We start from the raw sequence: 16,440 nt of genomic DNA on the forward strand, positions 1-16,440 counted from the left end.
TAACAGAAAAAAACTCTTCTTCATATATGAAATTCGGGGGCAATTGTGGGATAAACTTTTGCTGTTAAACTGGGAATATTTACTTCCATCCATTAAGCTTGACAGAACTGTTCACCTAGCTAAACAGATATTTCTGTTCAAATTAGCCCATAAAGAGACTAGAGTTTCAACGGGTTTCTGCAGGAATAGAAGCAGAATTTACACGAAACAAGATCACTTGCAATTTCTATATATGGCGCTGCCTGGCTAACTTTGGCACTGCTAAGCTTTAAAAAGGCGTCATACTTTTTTAAAGCTTGTTATATCAACCAGAGTGAGCATTCACCTGGTTTTTAAGACATAGATTTTTTAAACCTCTTATAACTTTCTCCAGTTCTTTTTGATAAAATTTAATTTAGATTTTTATTTCCTTTTATATACAATTGAAAGTAAAAACAAAAAAATGTCTAGCCTGATTGCATTACTTCTAGACCGGTCTCAGTATGAAAGTATTGCCGTTGTCAAAATTAAAATAGTTTTTTATAGAAGTGATCAAGCCAAATCTGTTTGTACGTCTTGTCAGATTACACCTTAAGCAACAATTTAGAACAAGGCAAGTGGATAAAATTATATATATATATATATATATATATATATATATATATATATATATATATATATATATATATAATATATATATATATATATATAACTATATATATATATATTTTATATATAGTTATATATATATTATAGTTATATAATATATATATATATATATATATATATATATATTATATATAGTTATATATATATTATAGTTATATAATATATATATATATATATATATAACTATATATAATATATAACTATAATATATATAACTATATATATATATATATATATATATATATATATATATATATATATATATATATATATATATATATATATATATATATATATATATATATATATACGCCATCACTACTACAGGTGAAAAATTATCTTAACTAGTGAAGAAGAAAATACCTCCAAAATATTTTCAAGACAGACAAGGAGGACTTGCAATATTTCAACATCATTAACCGAGAGAAGATCACAAATTGGTTTGATAGCATCAGCCTGGCATAGTGTGATGACCTGCTCAACCGTACCGACCGTCAAATTAGTTACAGCCCATGAAGCATGTTTCTGACACTTAAAGTCGCCTTTTTCAAGTACCTAAACACAATTACGAATTAGAACACAAATATTTATCCATTTTTGAAAATCTACACCAAGATACAGTAGTTTTACTGCTTTAATATGGAGACAAAAGAAGGCAAAACAACCTCAATGGCGGATTAAAAATCCCTTTACTCGAGGGAAAGGGATCAATTTAACAAAAGAAATTTAAAAGAGAACTTGCATAACACGAATCAGGAACAGAGATTTGCTCCGATAGTTTAGAGAAAACTAGAGAAGTCAAAATTAGTCTAAAAAAAAACCAAACAAAAACATGAGCCTAAAAAGGAACGTTGATTCGGCTTCTGGATCACCTCCCCAAAGACCAATACTATAGTAACAATCACAATAATATGCAGAAAGCAATATTTTATTAGTTTTTTTTTTCAGGGTAGCATAGTAAACCTAACTGCACATATGTGATAACTCTTTTTTAGATATATCTTGTGTAATCTGATAAGCAATAATTCTTGTTCGTTTTCAGTTTTAATTTCGCTCTTTACATCCGTAAGAAAAATTCTTTTTTTAATTAATCAATATTAAGATAATTTTTGTTTCGTTATTAAAAAGACGAAAAAAGGGGGGTGGTGGTGATATTTTGGAAATTTAAATTGTTACTTAAACGAAACTCACTAAAGAATGACTCTTAGGCTAAATCTCAGAAAACCGGTTGCATAGCCACAAAGTCAAGTGATGGGTGATGGTTTTGAACTAGGATTAAACTAACTTCACTTCTTGGGTGGATTTCGTTTAATTAACAAGTACCCAATATTGGCTATATATGGTCAAGCATAAAATAGGCTTCATGTATTACCCAATAAACACAAAATTTTCAAATTTAGTTTTGCACAGAAAAATGAAGACTTATTTATAGTTTTAGCGGATTTAGATTTTGCATCATTTTGCAACCGTTCTTCAGCCATTCATCTCAGTTATGTTCACAGGAAACATCAGGTTTTGAACAAGGATCGAACAAGGGAGAAACATCTATTATTAAGAACGAAGATTACTCACACTGATCAGGGGTTCCAAGCATCCAGAGTCGAGGACAGCTTGGATTTGACTGGGATTGCCAGCTGTGATGTTACTGATGGTCCAAGCAGCTAGTTGCACTACATTTACGTTTGAATGCTTCAATAATCGGGCCAAAACTTGTAACGCTCCTTGGGATACAACAGCATCCGTCTAAAAATTGTAAATATCCATTTATTATTCTTGATTTTTCTTAATAATACTAGAATAATCCAAATAAACGATGCAAGGTGAACAACTTAAGCACAGTAATAATACACCCTTCTCTCCCCCTTCTAGTACGAGCAAGATTGAATAATACAACAGGTACACATAAATCTCAGAGCAAATCATAACAACGCAAGGGATTGATGATTCACACAAACTCTTGGCCTAAGAATGTACTTTTTTTGCTGTTTCATACCCTAACCTAAGAAAAGGATTCACACGCTCCCCCACCCCAAATTTTGGTTACATACAACTATGATAATAAATGATTCGTTTACAGGTCTGGCCAAACAGCAAAGAACAGCAAAGGTTTATATGGGATGGTTTACTTAGCATCTATATTTTAACGCCCAAATACAAACCGAGTCTAATTAGTTTATTTTCGAGCCAACACAGGAGAAACGAAGAATCATAGTTTGCGTAAGAGTGTAATTCAGTAAAGATTAATATTACCCATGCAATGTGCCACCGATCTTTTTTGTTATTGTACTTCTTCCTCGGTAAAAAATTAAATATTATACAAAGAAGCAACATTCCTGAAACGACTTCAAAGAACATTAGCAACATGTACTATACTAATCCGTTATAGCAAAAATAAAGATATTTTGTAAACTTTAAGCTTCCTTCGTGAAAGTTAAGAGCCGAACAAAGCAAAAGCTCTGATTTTCTATTTTGATTCAAGGACCTACTGAAATGATTTACACACAATGTAGGCGGCTGAATGATTGCGGCTTTTCACTGACCACCAAAGAGTTACACAAACTTACGCCAGGTTAACCCGTAGAATCTATTTGTGAACAACGTCAGGCAAATAAGTGGCATAAAAAGAACCCTAATATCTGAAAGGATAAAAAACAAATGTGTCTGCATTAAATAAGCTTACTATTAAAAATACACCCTTAAAACTGATGTATCACTAATCTTGGCGGACGAGTGTTATTAATTAAGCCACAAAAAGTCAGCACTTCTTTACCATATCATACTGCTTAGAAAAAGCAAAAGAAAAAAGACAAGAAAAGAGGAGAACTGATGCAACAAATGGTTCGGATGCGGAAAGAGGGACATTTCCTTCAAACCCTTATCAGGCGAGAAAACGAGAGACTCGGAAAAAATTAATAATTAATCCGTCTAATTGGGCGTACATAGGCGTAGAATATCCAAATCATATGAGCCTTGAAGCCGTTTCTTATAAAAGATGCAAAATGTATGCAAGCTAAGGCTTTATAACTTCGGCCCAAAAAAAGATTTAATTTAACATTCGCTCCTGATTTATCTAGCTATCAGAAGCAACGCTGTAGCGTTGCCTATATTAAGGACCATATGGCTCCAATGTTTTTTTTTTGTCCAGAGGCACTTCATATGGAAGGGGTGGCATTATAAACTTTGGAGGGGCTCATACGATTGGAAATCGGAAGTTCTAGCACCGTTTTTAAGAGTCCAAAGTGATCAGAGGGCAACTACCACCCCACGCCCTTTTTCCCCAAATGCATCAGATAAAAACTTTGAGATATCCATTTTGTCAAAAATAGTTATAAGATCAGATAATAAAAACTCAAGTATCGACACAACCCCCTAGAGCCCGGGGACAGGCATTGTAAGCTATGCCCTGGAGGCATAAACGGTTCTTATGGAAAGGATGCTCGTATAAACTTCAGAGAGGGCTCATTTGATGGAAAATTAAAAGTTCTAGTTAACTTTTTCAGATTTAAAATAGATTAGAGGGGCAACAAGCCCCCCCCCCACGCCTTAAGGGTTCAATGTCTTATTATTTTATTTTTCCCTGAGGCACTTCAAATGTAAGGAGCGGTCGCATAAACTTCGGAGGGGCCTCATTCAATTGGAAATCCGAAGTTCTAGTGCCTTTTTAAGAATCAAAAGTGATGTGAGGGCAACTTCCCCCCCCCCCAAGCCTTCCCCCTCCCGATAAGAATTCGAAATGCATCCGATAAGAATTTCAAAATAGCCATTCTGTTATAAATAGTTCAAAAACCAGATAACAAAAACTCAACGGTCAACGCAACTCCCCCAGATCTGTGGGAGTTGGCTTTATGAAGGGGTGCTTGTATAAACTTCAGAGTGGGCTCATTTGATAGGAAACCGAAAATTCTAATTCACCTTTTAAGAGTAAAAACGCATCGAAGGGAATCTAGCCCCCTCCCCACGCGCTCTTTTTCCCCAAACCCATATGATACAAATTTTAAGATAGCCATTTTGTTAAAAATAGTTGAAAAGCAGATAACAATAGCTCTGGGATCGATACAGCCCCTCAGAGCCCCAGGACAAGTATTTTAAGTTATACCCCAGGGTATACAGGAATTTATGTAGGGGGCGGTCGAGCCACTACAGAAGTGGCTCAGATGATTGGAAATTGAAAATTCTATTTATCCTTTTATGAGTGAAAAGTGGTCGGTGGTTATCTACCCCCCCCCAATACCCCCACACACATATACACACCCTGTTTCTCCAAATACATCCGATCAATAACTTGTGATAGCCAGTTTCTTTGAAATAATCCAACTATCAGAGAAAAAAACTTCGGGGTCAATATACCCCCCCGGATCCCAGGGGAAGGGTTGTAACTTATGCCCTGGGGGCATACAATTTTTTTAATGGAAGGCGGTCACATAAACTTCGGAGGGGACTCAAACAATTAATAATCAAAAGTAGTAATTTTGTTTTTAAGAGCCAAAAGTGCCCATGGCAACTAACCCCCTACCCCAACCCTCTTTTCCCCAAATAGGTCCGATCGAGTTTTTTAAATAGCCATTTTGTTCAAACTGGACCAAAAGTCATCTAACAAACTCCAGGGATAACAATATCAAATTTTTTAGATAGCCATTAAGTTTGACATAGTACAACGATCAGATGATAAATTACTCGGTTTCAATATACCCCCCCCCCTGCCCGGGGAAGGGTTCTAACGTATGTCCACGAGATGTGGTCGTATACACTTCAGAGGGTATATTCAAATGATTAGAAATTGAAAGTTCTAGGTTCCTTTTTTCACGTTATTTATTAAGAAAAGAGAAAATGTTTGATTCAAGATATCCTGGATGTGCTACTAGCTGTGCACTAAGATTAATGAAAAAAGGGCCATCGATGGAAGCATGTCCACAGCCATCCCCATCCACTCCCTAGCATCAAACCCGACCTCCGAATATCCTCCTAGTTCAAGCGAAAATGGGAGGATATCTCTATATCCTGATTGTGAGTGGTTGTCTCTAATCACCGCACTCTAATCCTAAGGAAATGGCTCTGAGTTACGGAACATGCTTATTATTACTTTTATACTTCGATTTATGTAGCAACTTCGATTGACGGTGCAAGGGCTGTAAGTTATGCAAGTTACTTTTTGTTACTGATAACTCGTTTACCTGAGTTTGAATATATATATATATATATATATATATATATATATATATATATATATATATATATAAACATGAAACTTTTTACAATAAAAAATGAAGAAAAATTAGTAAAAAAAAAAAACTTTCCGAAAAAGCAAAAGTAAAGGCCATATTAAACTTAAGATCAATATATACAAATACCTGTTGAAATTCAAACTCAAAACAACCGGAAACTACTATTAAAGAACACATGAAACCCCAAACGAACAGAAATTAAACGAACAATCATAGCAAAAAAATAAAACAAAGTGTACTAATATAAATGAATAAATAAATCTTAAAACGATCAATACTGAAATTAAACATGCAAATAAAGATTAAAAACAAGAGTTTGAGTATCGCCTCCTTCCCTCACGGTGAAAGTCTAAGATCTACTGCATCATTGGCGCTTTACGGAAAACTAATTATATTATAAATATTTTCTTTTGTATTTAATATTGAGAATAAACCTTGAAATTACAATAAAATTTTGTAATGATGAGCTTTCAGCAATTAATATCATTGCACAGCAAATATTCACTTTAATTTTATTACTTCGTTTCCAAGACTGTTCAAGACAAACATAGTTTTATCATAGGCAGCGCGGTGGCGCTGCCTAAGTAAAGAACGATGTGGGCACAATGTGTTTTTTTCCTCTTCTTCTTCAGTCAGGCACTTCGTACCGAAGAATTTGCCGTAGAAACTTTGAAAAGGGTTCATTCGACTGGAAATTGAGACTTCTAGTGCTTTTTTTAATAGTCGAAAGTGATTTGAGGGCAACTAGCCCCCCCACCCATCATTCCGCCAAACACATCCAATCAAAATTTTGAGATAGCCATATTGTGGCATTTGAGACAGCATTGAAAAAAATAAACATAACAGTGAAATAAAATCTTGAACTGATGATTTTTCAACAATTAATATCATTATATATCATTATATATCAAATATTCAATTTGAGTTTATTTATACTTTCCAAGAATGTTCAAGAATATAGTTTTCAGTAAAGCGCAAACGACGCAGTAGGTTTTAAACTTTTACAGTGAGAGAAGGAGGCGATACCCAGACTCTTATTTGTATTGATTTTTGTTCATTTTAAGCTTGATTTGAGTATTCCGTGTGAGTTTTACTTATTTTAAAATTTATTAACTGAAACAAACTTTTCCGAAAAAGAAGTTTTTTGCACTAAAGTAAAGGCCGTATTAAACTTAAGATCAGAAGAAATAGAAACCTACAATAATTCCAAATAAACTATCATATAAATAAAGATACAACAGGTATTAATATAAATGAATAAATAAATCTTAAAATGAGTAAAGCTTAAAACGAACAAAAATATTTTGTTATTGAAGCATAAATGAAACTCCAAACGAACAGAAATTAAATAAACAACCATAGTTAACAAACATACAGTAGGTACTAACATAAATGAATAAACAAATCTTAAAACGAGTGAAACTTAAATTGAATAGGCAAATCAAGCTTGAAACGAGCAAAACCTCTACAAAGAAGAGTTTGGGTTTTGCCTCCTTCTCTCACGGTAAAAGTCTAAAATCTACTGCGTCATTGGCGCTTTACTGAAAACTATATTAGTCTTGAACAGTATTGAAAAGTACGAATAAAATTAATTGTTACTCAAAACTCAGACCCACGGGTCAAAGTTGCCCATGTTCCCTCTTTATTTATGTATGTTCACTCATCGTGGTCGCAGCGGTAGCTAAAATCTAGTAAGGTGCAAGCCATTTTTAAGGAAAATTGTATTGTGAAAACAAATTTCAGAGGATTTCGAGAAAAAAAAATCTCTAAAAAAAAAATAGCGTTGGATCGAAATAAAAAGTACACTATTGGAATTGTCATGACTGAAAGCCCACTAAAGAAAAGTACAGTCCCCTGACTTGAACAACAAGGAACATCAGAGGGCTTTGTATGTCTTCCCTATCCTTAGTCGACCTTAAGTCCAATAGACTTTTAATTTTTTTTTTCAAGAATTTAAAACTCGAAAAACATAGGGAAAAATAGGAAAGTAATGACAACTAAAAGATAGTGTTGTTTAAAAATTCATTGGAAAAACAATATATCATAAAAATGCTAAAGTGTAAAAAAAAACTATCTGCAACCTCTCCCTCGCCCCCCCGCCCCGCCATATTTAGCTCCTGTATCAGTTGATAAGCAATTTTTTGTTCCAAATTGACCGTGTAGTGCATTAAAAGATTTAAAGGGAATAAAAGATGATAAAAACTAGGGAAGGAGAATAAAGATACATGTTATTCTACTAGTTAGACGATGCCAAAAAGGTGTAGCATAACAATGGACTTGCCAAGAGGAAAAAAGGTCATAAATTTGCCTATTGTCAGCATGTATATGCATAATTATAAAGTGATTTCGATCGGCAAAATGTTAGTATCCTGGGCTGTTTTGAATTTATAAGAGATAATATCGGCGTAAAGCTGGAGTTCCCTCCGTTATCAAATATACTGCGCAACACTGCAACTTTTCAAGCAGATTGAAAACTTTCGATAAACTCTCTGTCAGAGATTAATCAACTTCGTTAATAATATATTGTAAACAGCGGAACTTCAACTACAAGATCTGAGAGGTCGAAAGAAAATGGTAGCAGGAAAAGCTTTTCCAATAAAGGTTGGAATGTTCTTACAAGAGGGCAAGCAAGGGGGGAGAGGAATGGAAAAAATAGTCAGACAACTAATTCCAAATTTTTTACTAGTGGTCGAGAAAGGGAAAAGGGAGAGGTGTGGAAAAAACAGCTAGGCAGCTAATTTTAATTTTTTGGGGGGGGGGAAGATCCGTCAGGTCAGCTGGAAGTGGGGACAAAGCCGCCTCCAACGCCTTCCACCTTTGTGCAGAAAATATTTGAGAAGGGAATCAGATGCCAGAAAAAGAGCATTTCAAGAAATAAATTTTTTGTAAATAGCCACTGTCGTCCCTAAAAGAATCTTGAGGGGGAAGTAATGCCCCCTACCTAGAATTTAAAAGTGCAAACACTGAATATCTGTCACTTTTTGAAACCAACTTGTTATTACTGACTCAGAAAAATGTTTCTTTTCCAATTTGTGGTTTTCTTATGGCAACATTTTTCTAATAAATGTGATTAGTCAAGAAGACTACGCATTACGGTCTCGGGAGCATAAGCTAATATTTCAAATCATTTTTGAACATTCACAAGTGGTTGTTAACTTAAAGAAGTAGGAGGGACTTACCTGAGTATTAGTTCCGTTGCAAATGATTTTGCCAATAGAATAGAGTGCTGGTGTAACAATGTCAGCCTCGTCAGCATCAAGAAGTTCGACAAGTCGAGGTATAAGACCAGCATCTATAATTAGTTCTATTCGGTCAATACTCCCATCTGAGATGTATGAAAGAGCCCAGCATGTATTGACTAGAAAAAATAGGAATACCTATTAAGCAATAAGTACTTTTCGATCTTTTCCTTTGAGATGACAACAGCCCATCAGTTTTCCCACTGCTGAACATAGTGAGGAGAGAGAAGAAGATTGGTTTCTCGAAGAAAAGTACAAAGGACCGGCCCCCAGTCCATAGATTCACATGATGGACGTTCGCTTCCATATTGATAATACTTCACTTACAAAATTTTCAAAAACTGAATAAAAGCCTGTATTAAAAAAAAAACAAACAAATGCAAGTATAAATCAAATACAAATGTTTTAAACCAGCAAAACATATCCCGTATAGAAGGTTTGCAAATTCTTCAATACCCCCTCACCATCTAAACGCTTAAGAGACACACGAAATATACCCAAAACTTGATCTATTGAAACACCCAAACTAAGTACATTGATATTTCAAACATTTTAATAAGAGTTCCAAGTTGAAAATGGGGACTTTGTTTGGTAAAGCGAAGGAAGTGATAGCCTCACATTTATTCTGGGTAACTGCCGTCTATTTCAAGTTTTACTATCTTTTTTTTTTCACATTATTCTATCCCTTTTTGTATCTCGTTTGAAAATATAAACTAGACGAAATGAACATATGATAAAAAAGACAAAAGTTGACATCCATCCAAACAAGTTCCAATAGAAGAAATGAAGCCCCTTTATGCCAAAAAAAGATCGAAAGGTTCAAGTCTTGTAATTTTCCAATTATATTTAAAAGATGTACAATTTTGATTGCTTAGGCATCAAGTTAAAATATAGTTGGCATTTGACTGAGATTACTTACAATGGAACACTAATAGCTCGATAGAGAAAAATTGAACTGAAATAGCTTAAAAATTAGCAAGTTTAACAAGTGAATTGATCGCAAACTTCAATAGCGAATTCATACTGAGCCTGGTAGTTCTTAAGTACTTCTTAGGTTTATGAAAGTTCATGATAGCTTTGAATGGCCATATATAACAATTGACTCTAGTATTCAAAATGTCTTTAGTCGTGCCTACATGACATTTGACAAAGAAACAAAAAAAGAAGAAAAAATAAAAACAACCAAAACATGCAAAACAACCAAAAAAAAAAAAAAAACCAAAACGAAGGTGATTTTTTGGGCAATGAGGACAGTTTTGCCGAGGTCCTTACCGAATAATCTGCTTCGTCTATTCATTTCTTCTTTTCCAGTGGCTGAAAATCTCCTTTTTAAATTCTTGCTTATTGTTACTTTTTTTCTTTGTATTTTCTCGTTTTTTTTCAGAGGACGACAGCAAACTAGTAGTATTACAATATAAAAATCAAAGGACTAACCTAAAATTTCGGAATCAGGCAATGTCAGGAGGTGCTTTAGACCAGGTATAAACAGCTTAACCTGATCAAATGGTGGGCGAGGATCCTTGTTCCTGCACAGCTCCGCCAAGATCCAAGCAAAATTCCGCAAAAGTGATAACTGAAAATAAAACCACTTTAATAACAAGAATATCTCATGTGAATAAATGAGTTACTTTATAATTTACCAAGAATAGCTGTAACCTCTACTATATTCAGAATGAGAACAACATCATCATGTTTAAGGAAAACAAATTTTATAGAAAAGTTTTTGGACAGAAGAGGAAGGTGAAGATAGCGTGCCAAACCTTGATTATTTAAAAAAAAAAAATCTATACCGCATATCATAAATTTGCTCGTTTTAACGCTTATTTAGGGTAATCTTACCACTCTTAATTGTTAGTACCTATTTTGACTTTTGTTTTAGTTACACTATCATTCCACTTAATCCTGCTGTTGTTGAAATTGCTAGCCATTTCATAAATGATGTGCAAATAGGGGGCTGGAATCGAACCGCAAATTAATTTGTAGCGACTAATCTCTACCAAAGCTGATTGAGATTCAACAGACCATTCATATAAATACAGATGACAAGAACGGACAGGATGACGGGAACTGGTCAGGGAGAGATGGCATAGGGACCCGTGCCATTTACTAGAAGACCAAAAATTACAATAATTACACAGACAGAAGGCCAAAAATACCAATGAGGGAGCCACAGTATCTTCGGTGCCCCCCCCCCCCCCACCATAAATTCTGTATCTTCTTCTGGTTCCCAGGACACCCAACATGAAGATGACAGCTTTTGACCAGATTTTAACGAGTGAATCCTAGTGATGAGGCTAGTAAAAATAGATTGGACTCCCCACTAAGTTTGAAAAGACCCGAAAACTCACTTTGGAACATGCCCTGATGACAAAAATTGGTCACCTTCTCTCACTATGCTCTTAAAGAGTACGAACTACGAAAAAGCAAAATTATCAGTTTCTCTAACTTCTGGCAAAGTTTAACTTATATCTGATATGTCTTTCAGCAAAGTGTCCTGATGACGAGAATTTAGGGTTCTCTCTCCAAAGGCCAGACCAGTTCCTGGATCCCTGAAAGTATAACTATGACAATACATCTTGTTTTTCACCAAGGTTCGTTAAAATCCGATATCCTTTTCTGCTAAATGTCCTGATAAAAGGATTTTATACACCATATCCTTCCGCGTAGATGAGAATGGATACAGGACCCCGAAAACTAAATCTATGACCCTTTGATCAAGTTTGTTTGATATCCAACAGACTCTTCTTCCGGATAGAGGACCCCCCTCAACCCCTATTTATCCCATAAAATGAATGGGCCGGATTCGAATCGCACAAAGCAAAATTACTTTTGCAAGACACCTTGAGGATATTAAGAGAACGAAGAATTATGATTAGTTCCTAAAATTTAGAAAAGAGACAGAACTTCTTATCTCAGACCTAGAAGAAATAGTTTTAAGCATCACATGATTTGGACGTTAAAATAATCCAAGAAAGTTTACTTTTAGAATTAGAAGGGTTTATTTTTGAATTGTACTATTTAGTACGCTCAATTTTTTTTCTAATTTTTTACTGGAAAAATATTGTTGGTTTTGTCAACTCTCTGGGAACTTTTCTCCTATGTCAAGAACGGTAGCGTTTCTCCAAAACACAACAAATGTCTAAACTCAATACTCGAATTGTAGAACAGTCAAGTGTTTCCCCATCGTTTACCGTTTACTTACGTACTCAACAAAATATATAAATCTGACTTTAAGTAATTGAAGATGCTTTACCAAAAGCGATTCTGGCTCGAAAAAAAGATAATTTGTTTTTGAACTTAGAATCAGGGTTTTGCAGGACCTAGCGAAAAAAATACCTTAAACGATAACTTGAGTTATCGATATTGTAGTTCATTTTACTTTCTCTAAAAACCTTTATAAGCTTTCAAACTGAAAATAATAATTTTATTAAATGTACGCCATCATGGTCTAAGATCAAAACCTGCCGGACAAGTTTAGTCCTAGCAATATTCTTCGACCGTGGACAGCCAAGCCATTTCTATATCTTTTCTTTGGGGTTTATTACCTTAAGATTGTATAAAAGATTATTCGGAATAGGCGAACATCTATCTTAACTAACAAGTTATGTACGCCTTTATAAAAGAGGAGGGGTATCCCGAAAATTTTTCAAGGATCCATTCGAATTTAATAAAACCTTTTTATTACAATTCTGTTTGGTTTAAAAGTTTCACAACTTGAGACATGAAATTCTTCGTAGGAGAATCGTCCGACATTAAAATTTCACTTCTTTATTTATTTCGCTTCGATCCCATTTTTCTTTAGTCTATAGAAAATAGTAATAAATAAACATTACCGCTATTTTTAACATATATTATTTATTCACATAGATTCACAGTTGAAAGCTATAGCCACTTATTGCACCACTTAATTATTGAACAGCCATTGTATAAATCACAATAATTTCCTAGATTGGAGAAGCCAGTGATTGGCTCTACAACATTGGTTATCATAGATTTCCGTGCAAAGGCAATTAGAAGACAACACAATGAATCTTGGATTTTCAGTAATTTATGGCTGTTTTCAGATTGTTACTCTAGTAACATAATATAAAGAAATATAAAACCTTAGACAAACTGAAGAGAGTGGCCAAGTAACAAACCCTGTCTAAGAATTCACGAAGAAAATATTTTCAGTAATTGGAGACGCGGAAAAAGCAGTTACGACGTCGTAAAAACTGAAAATTGTCTCCCAAGAAGAGAAACATGAAGATAGAACAGTTACACAACACATTAGCAAACCAGTAGTCGATCTTAAAAAATACCATCACCCAAACTTTTTGAATACTGTTTTTTTCTGTCAAAATTAGTGTTAAAAAAAAGATTAAAATCTATGACGCTAAACAGTGGATATCAGCCTTTTACAAATTTTGAATTCAGTTTTCAAAAATTCAATAGAGAAAAATCATAAAAAAACAAATGTTAGAGTCAAAATTCCCTTAACGCAAATTTAAAAAAATATTACAGATAAATTTTGAGAGAGAAGGTTCAACAGAGGCGGTAAAACGTTGCATCTTAAAACTTCATCTCCAAAAACAGCCCCAACACTGGCTATATTTCCAAGGGCTATAATAGCTGCCTCGGCAACCTCCGTATGATGAGATGCAATAAGAGAGACGAACGCAGGAATGGCACCATACATAACCACAGTTCGTGTTTGCTCAGAAGTCCCAGAAGCGATATTTGTTAAAGCCCAAACAGCTTCCAACTGAAGGCGCGGCCTAAAAAAGAATCCATCAGTTTTTGCTCTCTCTTTCCCTTTTAATGAGGCAACTATCCATTAACAAACAAATTAATTATGAATAGATATAGCGTCAAATTAGCAGCGGATGTTTAGGGAGACTGATACAGACTTTTGCATACCCGAATTTATTTCTTCTGGTGTTATTTCTTTTTTTGAGGATGAATTTGTCCAATTTTGTGTTTTTGTAGTTTATTTTTTTTTCATTGAGCTGCCTATATAGGCACTAGGCTACCAAGATAAATAAATTCAAGCAAGTTTAAATTGTCAGGGATTTGGGCCCAAATTAAGCCCCTGCCTTCAACCATAAGCACATCAAAGCTTAATTATCATAAATAAAAAAAGAAGTGAGTGCTTATCCAATTTATGTGCCCTAAACTAAATTAGATTTAAACAAACTCTGATTTCATTTGCACTAAGAATATTTCTACCTATTGGTTTTCAGAATAGCTCCAAGTTTAACTACTCCCTCCCTCCCCCCATTGTCTGTACGTTTAAAAAATTAACATGAATATATGGGGGCATACCATGTATTTTTCACTGTATACAAGTGGGGGGGGGGAGAATTTGTCATTTTTCAATTATCCTATGATGAAAGTACAAACAAGGTTATGAATTAACTATAATTTATTTATGATCTATCAAATAGATGTATCAGATCTATTATAATCAACTGATATTACGACGGTAGAATGTGTACCGCCTGGGTGTCTGCGCTCGAGTAGCGACAGCAAATGAAACTCGGCAAAAGAAACGCTCGGTAAAAAATATGCAAACTTTGTCTCGGGCCTAATATGTGCTCACCGACTCACAAGATTGGCAGGTATGAAGGAGAGAGTTCTCCCACTCTCAGATTGACCCAAAGGATATCTCTCCGCTGGAAAAAAAAAAAAAAAACAAAAAAAACAACTGATATAAATAAGCACATTTCATGTTTGACATTCCCCCCCCCCCATTTCCCAAATCCTTTTTTCTACTACGGACCATAAATTTCTGTTAGTATTTGAATTAGGACATTTTGACAAACTTGAGATGGTCATTATGTATTACTGAGATGTATTATCTGATGAACAGAAAAGTGCTAAGAGAAAGTTTTCTTTTTAGTGAAATGTTCACATTTTTGCACATACGATGCGTATGTTGGCCCTCTATTAACCTTCAGACGAAAATTCCCCTTTTTAAAACAAGCGACGTTAAAATTTTCAATTATTTGGGTCATATTATGGAAAATGATGGAGCTTACGTGATCATACCACTAGACAAGTACATTCTTTGCAACCGTCCAGAAAACCGACAATGACACTTTACACGATTACATGTTTTGTTACATGAATCTATTAGGTTTTTATCTTATTTGATTGTTGTGACAATCTATATCTAGCACACACCTCTGAACTCTTATTTTTGAAATCTCAAAGATCACAACTATTGTATCTTGAATTACATCACTGGAGACCTTAACTTAACAATTTTCATAGAAAATTCCCAATCAAATGCTCATACTTTAATCCCCTTGTCTCTACGGGTTAGACGTTACGATGTTGCGTCAAATCCTTCATTTCTTAAATTACAGCAAAAACTGGCACACAGATATAAAAGAAGTTGTTTCAAAGACACTGAGTAAATAATTAAATCAATTTTACAAAATGTGTTGGAACGAGAACAGCGATTAGGAGCTATTATCCTAAAAAGTTCCAAAATTCCATATCTCAATCTATTCTTTTGTATAAACATAAAATGAGATAACAAGTAAACTCACATTTCTTCCCTTTGAAGGAAATTGACAAATTTCCAGACAATCCCGGCTTGAATAAAAGTTTTGATCATTTTGATCATTAGATCATGACTATGCCGACTCAAGATCTCTTTTGCAGCAATTGTTGATGACAGCTGTTGTTCCGGATTATCGGAAAATACCCCTGAAATATTAAAAAGAGATGAGAATCAAAATCAATTCATCTGATTCAAAAATCATGAATGATCAAGAAAAATCGCTGGTACTGGGCGTAACCTAAAACACGGCTTTAATTGAAAGAAAGGAAAAAAAAAAGTTCAAATGAATATAAGCACTAATACGAAAATTTCTAGTCGTATGGCTATCTATAAAACAGTTTTTCTTGCTGTCACCAACTTTTGAAGACAGACATTTAATAGACAAACACAGAATCTTCTTGATTCTACGAATCAATGGAACCTAGACAACATTTTCTATTGGCTCAATACGAATTAATTGTAAATATTTCTTACAAGTTTCAAACACTAGTCTTTGTTAACAAGTTTTTACTAACAAAAAATATTATTCCCTCTTGGGCTGTGAAAAATCGCAAGGAGCAAAATGGTATTTTCTGGCATTTATTGATAAGCTGGAGCACCTCGTCTTTCGAAGACGAAGAAGGAATGCAATGACCGTAACGGAAAGGATTATCTCGAGATTCTTGTTTAGTCAAGACCAGCCAATACCAGTTGCCCAGAATAGGACTTTTACAACGATAGGCCATAAAACACACAGCCCTTAATGCTGCTTTTATATTAACTTTCATGCGAGCAATTAGTC

General features: G+C 34.4%; 1 protein-coding gene across 1 annotated transcript in view; it reads right to left on the bottom strand.

Moving 5' to 3' along the window:
• Positions 1 to 16,440, bottom strand: part of LOC148955488 (uncharacterized) — a 64,877-nt gene that overhangs the window by 12,738 nt on the left and 35,699 nt on the right. The window contains exons 13-18 of the mRNA XM_089107481.1: positions 15,646 to 15,805; positions 13,611 to 13,866; positions 10,544 to 10,682; positions 9,050 to 9,228; positions 2,221 to 2,391; positions 1,012 to 1,203 (exon numbers count right to left, since the gene is read on the bottom strand). Of these exons, the coding sequence (XP_088963607.1) occupies positions 1,012 to 1,203; positions 2,221 to 2,391; positions 9,050 to 9,228; positions 10,544 to 10,682; positions 13,611 to 13,866; positions 15,646 to 15,805 (1,097 nt within the window). The remainder of the gene's footprint in view (positions 1 to 1,011; positions 1,204 to 2,220; positions 2,392 to 9,049; positions 9,229 to 10,543; positions 10,683 to 13,610; positions 13,867 to 15,645; positions 15,806 to 16,440) is intronic.

This window comes from Artemia sp. Qi Xiang Cuo, chromosome 2 (assembly GCF_049724085.1).
Source record: "Artemia sp. Qi Xiang Cuo chromosome 2, ASM4972408v1, whole genome shotgun sequence".
NCBI lineage: Eukaryota > Metazoa > Arthropoda > Branchiopoda > Anostraca > Artemiidae > Artemia > Artemia sp. Qi Xiang Cuo.